This window comes from Lutra lutra, chromosome 8 (genome assembly GCF_902655055.1).
Source record: "Lutra lutra chromosome 8, mLutLut1.2, whole genome shotgun sequence".
In the NCBI taxonomy this organism is placed as follows: domain Eukaryota; kingdom Metazoa; phylum Chordata; class Mammalia; order Carnivora; family Mustelidae; genus Lutra; species Lutra lutra.
Window position 1 is genome coordinate 51,633,867 of NC_062285.1, and position 8,673 is coordinate 51,642,539.

Sequence of the window (8,673 nt, forward strand, 5' to 3'; positions counted from 1 at the left end):
CCATCCTAGAGAGTGTGAAGTAGCATCTCATTGCTTACCATCACATTTTGAGTGAAGTCCAGAGCTGGCCAGGCCTACAGGCCCCACATGATCTAACTTTGTGTACCATTGGTAGGTACACAATCCTTTATCTGCAGTAGACAAATCTAAGCAACTTTAAAACCCAGTATTTTTGGAACTCCTATGGCAACAAAACCTGATCTGAAACTCATATTGGGTAATTTACATGACTATTCTTATATTTTGCTACAGAAATAATGTGTTTTAATCCTGGGTACTACTCCAGATCCCTTTGAAGATGTTCTATGTTAAGCAGTATATGCTCTTTATTACTGCTCTAAAGTCAAAACAAATTCCAAAGCAAGTAAGGTGTCAAGGATTCATATAAAGGATTGTAGACATGAACCACTTTCCCCTAGCTCACTTAAATTTATCCAGACTGCCTTGCTTTTTTCTGTGATGTGCCAGGCACACTCTTAAGACATTTGCTCTTCCCCCATTTATCCAAATGGCTTGCTCTTTCTTTAGTTTTCTGATCAAATGTTATCAACCTTATAGACATAAGGCCATTTTATTTTATTTATTTATTTTTAAAAGATTTATTTATTTATTAGAGGGAGAGAGATCACAAGTAGGCAGAGAGGCAGGCAGAGAGCAGGGTGGGGAAGCAGGCTCCCTGCTGAGCAGAGAGCCTGATGCGGGGCTGGATCCCAGGACCCTGAGATCATGACCTGAGCTGAAGGCAGAGGCTTTAACCCACTGAGCCACCCAGGCGCCCCTATTTTATTTTATTTTATTATTTTTTTTATGGAACGCTTCACGAATTTGCGTGTCATCCTTGCGCAGGGGCCATGCTAATCTTCTCTGTATCGTTCCAATTTTAGTATATGTGCTGCCGAAGCGAGCACTATAGACATAAGGCCATTTTAAATAAAACTTATATAAAACTATAGTCCTTCTTTACACCCTCTCACCCTCTCACACTGCTCCCTCACTAAAATGTAAGCTCTATGTATTTTTATCTTGGCCATTGCTAGTATCTCCAGTATTTAGAAATGGTTGGCACATTGTAGGTTGACACATTTTATTTCTTGAATAAGTGATTGTTTCATATCACTCAAACCTCACAAAAATACTGTGAAATAGGAATGATCACCTAAAGATCAGAAAATTGGAGAGAGGGGTGCCTGGCTAGCTTGGTCGGTAAAGCATAGGACTCTTATCTCAGGATTTTGAGTTTAAACCTAACATTGGGCATGGAGCCTCCTTAAAAAAAATAATAAAATAACAAAGAAAAAGAAAAAGAAAAAGAAAGTGGTTGGAGAGGTTAAGGAACTCACCCAAGCTCACATAGCCAGAGTTATCAGATGTGAGAATTACATCAAGAGTCCACTCTCTTAGGTTCTTAACCTGACAGCTCTGTTTAATGGGAGACTTGGACCGAGAAACTAAGTGCCAAACACACTGGCAAGTAAAACTTATTGAAAAAATGAACAAATTTAGATTCTAGCCTGTTTTTTATCTACTGGCTCAGTTTCCTTTAACAAACCTATTAGCTTATTAATGCATACGAAGTCAACACCCTTCTATACCTAGTAGTTACTAAAAGAATAAATGTATAAACTAAATGTATAAAGCAGGATATTAACCTAGTGTGACAGACAATGAATAATTTTGTTCTCTTACATGGTAAATTATGGAAACGTAGGCAAAAACAAAACAAAGTACAAGACTTGGGGTTGAGGCAAAGGGTGGTCCAGGACATCAGTGAAACCCTGATTACCACAGGGAACTGACCTCAAATCCAATTACCTCAAAGGCAGGCACTGGAATAGAGACTGACTAGCCCAGACTTCTACCTGGCTTGAATACTTTATACATTGAGACTGGAACACACTTCAGAAAGTTAGGAAGGTGTTGAGATTGCAACTGACTTTTCCCCACCTAATCAAGTCCAATCAAAGTAGGTGGGAGTGGGAGATGGAGACTCAGATGTCTATATTGCCTTTTTTGTGACCAACTACCAGAACTTTAGTCCACAATAGCTAGCAGAGGAAGCCATTCATTTTACTGTCCAAACGTCAGAGAACCACAAGCTGACTTGTAGGCCACTTCTAATGCCATGATATGAGGCTTCTCCCTAGCTGGAAATCCTGTCCTGGCTACCCATCAGACAAGACAAGGTCTGAATTATTTGCAACGGGTATTTGGTTGGGAGGTGGGTCTACTTTAGAGCCTGAAGCACATGAAAATCTCTTTTGTCATCTCTGGCACTCCAAAATCTCAATGAATTTGGGATTATCTGCAAGTAGAGAAATTGCTCAACCAATTCTTAGCTGTTAGGCTCTGGCATATATGCTCCCTGGAGATAGGATCACATTTTTTAAGATTTTAAGTAATCTCTATACCCAATGTGGGACTTGAACTTACAACCCCAAGACCAAGACTTGCACACTCCAACTGAGTCAGCCAGGCCCCCTGGATCACACTTTAAGACTGGGGCACTTTGGTGGCTCAGTGGGTTCAGTGCCTGAGTTGGCTCAGGTCATGATCTCAAGGTCCTGGAAGAGAGCTGCTCAGGGGGAGTCCGCTTGCCCTTCCACCATTCTCCCACAACTGCTCTTAAAAAAAAAAAAAAAAAAAAAGCACAAATCAGGAGAGCATGGGACTCTTGATCTTGGGGGGTTGTGGGTTCAAGTCCCATTACTTAAATTAGATTACAAAAATAAACCTTTAAAGAAAACTCCACAAATCGGGATACCTGAGTGGCTCAGTTGGTTAAGCGGCTGCCTTCGGCTCAGGTCATGATCCCAGCATCCTGGGATTGAGTCCCACATCGGGCTCCTTGCTCAGCAGGAAGCCTGCTTCTCCCTCTGCCTGCCACTCTGTCTGCCTGTGCTCGCTCTCTCTGACAAAAACAAAGCAAAACAAAACAAAACCCACAAATCAACTTTTAAACTCCCAGTCTTGGGAGAGCCATTTAAAACTTATCTCAAGGGGTGCCTGGGTGGATCAGTGGGTTAAAGCCTCTGCCTTTGGCTCAGGTCATGATCCCAGGGTCCTGGGATCAAGCCCCGAATCAGGCTCTGCTCAGCAGGGAGCCTGCTTCCCTTCCTCTCTGCCTGCCTCTGCGTACTTGTGATCTCTGTCAAATAAATAAATAAAACCTTAAAAAAAAAAAAACAAAAACCTTATTTAAAAAAAAAAAGACAGGGCATCTGGGTGGTTCAGTCCTTAAGAAGCTGCCTTCAGCTTGGGTTATGATCCTGGAGTCCATGGATCGAGCCCTGCATCAGCCTCCCTGCTCTGTGGAAGCCTGCTTCTCCCTCTTCCACTCCCTCTGCTTATGTTGTTTCCGTCAAATAAATCAAATCTCTTGGGGCGCCTAGGTGGCTCAGTGGGTTAAGCCCCTGCCTTCGGCTCAGGTCATGGTCTCGGGGTCCTGGGATGAGTCCCGCATCGGGCTCTCTGCTCAGCGGGGAGGCCTGCTCCTTCCTCTCTCTCTACTGTGATCTCTCTCTGTCAAATAAATAAATAAAATCTTAAAAAAAAATAAATCAATCTCTTTAAAAAAAAAAAAGGTTTAAACCTATAAATGAAATTTCAAGAAATATCTTAGTGGTTACATGGCCTGGATTTACTACTTGAATTTGGTTTTATTGAATAAAACTGATATTTGAGAGAACCAAGTTTAGCGTTTTTACCTCAGACCTTTCTCTTCTACTCAGTGTTTACTCCTGTGTAAAGAGGTCATTACAGCATAAAGGATGAAGAAGCATTTCCCTCATGGGCTGGCCTCCTGAAATGATGGGACTCCTACCTACAATGTGTTCTCACAAATTCAGGATTTGCCCCAGCTTTTCCAGCCACATGCATTAGTATGTTGACCATGAGCAAGTTGGGAGTCTGCATTTTGTTATTTTTCAGTTAGAGTTCAATTAATAGAGCCACCTTTAGGTTCCAAAATACTCTACTCCTCGTTATCATATTCCTTTGGTAGACACTCAGAAAAATGTGTATTTTGATTTTGAGATAGCCAGTGAGCAAGCACATGCATGGGGGTGGGGGGAACACAGGGAGAAGGACAAGCAAGACTCCACACTGAAGTCGGAGGTCCATCTCTCAATCCAGAGATCCTGACCTGAACCAAACCAATACCCCAACTGAGTCAGCCAGGGACCCTCCCTTTAAATGTGTTTTTTAAAGAATCTTAAAGAGGGGGCACCTGGGTGGCTCAGTCAATAATCTGCCTTTGGCTCAGGTCATGATCTCAGGGTCCTGGGACCAAGCCCTGTGTGGGGTTCCCTGTGCAGCAGAAAGTCTGCTTTCCCCCTCTGCTCCTGCTCATACTCTTCATAAAAATCTTAATAAAAGATTTTAGAAAGTGCACACAGGAGGGGAGGGGCAGAGGGAGAGAGGGAAAGCGGATTCCCTGCTGAACCCTAGGCTGATGCAGTGCAATTTTAAGACCCTGAGCCAAGACCTGAGCTGCAACCAAGCTGAAATGTGTATTTCAATCAAAATTTCCAAACTATGGGCTTAGCTTAGTTTGGGGGAGGGGGAATCCTGTAACTTCACTAGCAAAGCCAATCATTATCAATCAATTCCCAAATGGGGTTTTCAAACATGTATAACTGTACCTAGTAACTAATTTCTTAACTCCACAAAAAACAAACCACTGTCACAGAATTATATATAGCTCTCCTCCATACTTTGTGTGGAAACTTTCCTCTTGTGGGCACTACCACAAGTTTCTAGGAGTGCTTCTGGTATACTGAACATCTTTATTACATAGAGAAACTGACCACAGAAAGATGCAAATTGGCCAGAAACAGGTTTAGCAACAGATCAAGTCCAAGTAAGTGAATTTTATGAAGTGGAAGATCTGAATACAGATCTTTTTTTTTTTTTTTAAGATTTTATTTATTTATTTGACACAGAGAAAGAAATCACAAGTAGGCAGAGAGGCAGGCAGAGAGGGGGAAGCAGGCTCCCCGCTGAGCAGGAGCCTGATGTGGGGCTTGATTCTAGGACCCCAAGATCATGACCTGAGCGAAGGCAGAGGTTTAACCCACTGAGCCACCCAGGCACCCCTGAATACAGATCTCCTTAAAGCTGTGTCACGTGGGGCCTGAGTGGCTCAGTCATTAAGCATCTGACTTCGGCTCAGGTCATGATCCTGGGGTCCTGGATCAAGCCCTGCATCTGACTCCCTCTCAGTGGGGAGCCTGCTTCTCTCTCTCCCACTCCCCCTGCCTATTTTCCCTCTCTTGTGTCTGTCAAATAACTAAAATCTAAGAGAAAAAAAAGAAAAGAAAAAAAAAAAAAAAAAGCTAAGTCATGCACTTTCTATTGATGTCTTTGTGTCCCCCACCAGGGTTAGGCACACCTGTCTATAAATTGTCTCCTGATGTGCTCCTCACTCAAGTTTTTGCTGACCCTCCTAGTTCCTTACCTCTATTTTTAAGACACCAGCTTAATCTACTAGCAAGGTCGCATTAACCAAACATCTAACACAGGTACCTTACCACCCCCTCACAGCTATGCAAGTTGGGAAGGCCAAGAACACAAATAAAAAAGAAACCCAAGTTGAGGTTTCACTTACATGGATAAACTTTCTTCCCCATGAAAGACTATGTGGTACTTCACACTTGAATGTAAAGTTAATACACTCCCGTGACACCTACAACCTCCTACACTGACAAAACATACACTCAACATGCTGTATGAAGTGTAATTGCCATTTATTTATTTTTTCCTGGAGAACAGCTTTTCTTCAGTCCTTAAGAACTTAGCTCCTTACATGGGCTTTGGTGGAGGTCGTGGGGCAGCACCCTGAAAGAAGAGAACAGCAAATTTAAAAACGTTAATGAAGAATCCCCCTCAAAGAACTTGACTACTATCCTCCTATCACTAACAATGCATCTGGGCCATACATGCATGGAAAACTGGTCCATGTGGATGACACACATAACTCCATCTGAAATAGATTCTAACAGCTCTTCCTTAGAAGAGTCTCCAAACAAATGTTTTAGATGTGAGTTCCACCTACCTTACCTATTCAGACCTTAATATGAGATTCCTTGGGTCTTCATGTTGTCTCTCATCCATCACCCCTCTGGCTTCCACATCTCTTTTTTTTAAAGATAATTACCATGGGGGGTGGGGTGGCTGAATGGGTTAAGCACTTGCCTTCAGCTCCAGTCATGTTCCCAGGGTCCTGGGATCCAGACCCGTGTCAAGGGCTTCCTGCTCAGCAAGGAGCCTGCTTCTCCCTCTCCCCCTGCTTGTTCTCACTCACTCTCTCAAATAAATAGAATCTTAAAAAAACCAAAAAAAGATACTTACCGCGGGTCTAAATCGGGGGTGGGGGTGTTCGGTCCTTCCGTGCTTCACGAGAGCGATTCCTGACTACCTTGCTGTGAATGGCACAACTCACGCAATAATGTAGCTTCACATAGAGCTTGGGAAGCACATAGGCTAAGAAACAGAAAACGGCACAACAGTAGGTATACATACCCACACTGCCCTTGTCCTCCCATTCTATCAAGTCAAAATAAACCTACTTAAGGGTCTCTCAGGCACGCCTTCAAATTTGATTTCCAAAGCAACCATTCAGTTTCTGATAACACGTACATTTTCACAAATGAATAATCCTCTACTAATCCTTTTCATCACGTGTACTAAATCCACAGCCTACTGGCAATAAACCAACAATCCAGCTTCTTCAGAAGCTGCCCAGTCCTAATGCCTGTCCTGGGCCCCTTCTCCTTGTCTAAGAAAACTAATTTGTCTTAAGAAAAATAAATGATCAAAATAACAGAAAAGCACACTGCTCCAAGTATCACCTTTGACCAAGTAAAACCACCCTTCCTTATTAAAACATTCCTTATTAAGACTTAGTCTGGGGTGCCTGGGTGGCTCTCTGCCTTCCGCTCAGGTCATGATCCCAGGGTCCTGGCATCAAGCACCACATCGGGCTCTCTGCTCAGCAAGGAGCCTGCTTCCTCCTCTCTCTGCCTACTTGTGATCTCTGTCAAATAAATAAATAAAATCTTCAAAAGAAAAAAAAGTAAGACTTACTCTGTACATCTTTCTTTTTTTAAAAGATTTTATTTATTTGACAAAGAGAGAAACAGCAAGAGAGGGAGAACAGGCAGAAGCAGGCCCATCATCTGAGCAGGGAGCCCAACGCCGGGCTTGATCCCAGAACCCAGGGATCACGACCTGAGCCAAAGGCAGCCACCCAACAACTGAGCCACCCAGGCGCCCCAGTCTGTACATCTTTATAAGGAATACTCCAGCCTTCAAAAACCCAGAAAGGGTGCTCCATTTACCATATTTACAGCTAGTGATACAAATGCTGATATAGGTAAACTCTAAAACGCGTTCGCAATCTCAATCTCTGAACAGATAACCACAAATCATGACCCAAAGACTGCACTATCACACAAGGACCCCCTCTGTCCAGACAAGGCTAAAACAAACGAAGCTAAACACCGGTCTCTTTTACCAACAGTAATCCTAAAAGCCCGCAGAAATTGCCTGGGAACCGCCCACGAACAGAGCCTGCAGGTGTGGATGGGTTGTGCCAGAAGCTCACTCACCGTCGAAGACACTAGCTTCGGAAATATCCCTGACAGCGGCGGCCTCTACTATGTTCCGGATAACAAACTTCTTAATGGCCTTGTCCTTGGGCACACAACGAGCGCAGTTGGTGCAGCGAATAGGCTGCACGTGGCCGCGGCCCTTTTTGGCACGACCATTATTCCTCCTTTCTTGGTCTGCATCAGAATGAAGATCCTGTTACAAAGAGGGCGCAGCTTCCCCAACCTTAACCCCCTGCCGGCTACAATCGTGCCGGCAGCCCCCAGAATGACTACTCAAGACATTCAGCCCCTCCGCACATCCCTCCAAGGTCGAAGCAAATAGACACTCTGTGTACTCTCCGCCATGGTCCCGGTTTTCAAATCCCCACAACCTCAAAATCTATTCCTCCCAGGCCCCCCACGCGGACCCCTACCACTACCCACTCTCCACAAACTCACCATCTTCGAAGCTGGACCGAGGAAAGAATGTAGAGCCGGCTCCGACTCTCTTATATAGCACGAGATCCCTACGCGCACACAGGAAGACTGTTTTAGGAGACGTATAGCGAGAGCGGCAGGCCACTTTACTCAGATTTTCTTTATTATTCAGCGTTTACGCTGAAATGTAAGTGTAGAAAGGCGCTTCTCGGGTTGTGTTATCTGTGGTAGGATGTGACCATGGGACTATTTAGCCGGATGGCGGAAGAAAACTAGGGTTATATGTATCCCAGCAAGCCCCCACCGGAGTATTACTCCCTACCCCGGAAGTAATTCTGGGCGCTGTAATTATCCGGTTTTTGCGACGTTTTGCGCGGAAGTTGCCCGCGCAGCACCACAAGTCGCGCCCCACCCCAATCGGAGGTCAGAGTCGGGGAGATGCATGGGAGTTGTAGTGCGAAGCTGGCGGGCCCTTAGCCCCCAAGCTCTTAGACCGAAGGCGGCGCTGTGCCACCGGGGGACGCTCTCCGCTTGTTTCTCCGACAGTATTGTTACTTGGTGTAGGATTGAGAAACGGAAGACGGGGGCGGGGGGGGGGGGACCGGGGACCTGGGGAAAACAAAATATTTTGTTAATTCCTCCTTCC

General features: G+C 44.6%; 1 protein-coding gene and 1 non-coding gene across 2 annotated transcripts; both read right to left on the minus strand.

Annotated features, from left to right (window-relative positions):
- Positions 1-801: 801 nt before the first annotated feature.
- On the minus strand, positions 802-908 carry LOC125108057 (U6 spliceosomal RNA). Its single transcript, XR_007129747.1, has one exon. It is a non-coding gene; the product is annotated as a U6 spliceosomal RNA (small nuclear RNA).
- A 4,850-nt stretch (positions 909-5,758) lies between these two features.
- On the minus strand, positions 5,759-8,312 carry RPS26 (ribosomal protein S26). The gene is given in 5 exon segments (XM_047740707.1): positions 5,759-5,835; positions 6,349-6,366; positions 6,368-6,480; positions 7,608-7,803; positions 8,049-8,312. Coding segments are annotated over 5 exon segments (366 nt in total). The 5' UTR covers positions 8,052-8,312; the 3' UTR covers positions 5,759-5,799.
- Between the last annotated feature and the right edge of the window lie 361 nt (positions 8,313-8,673).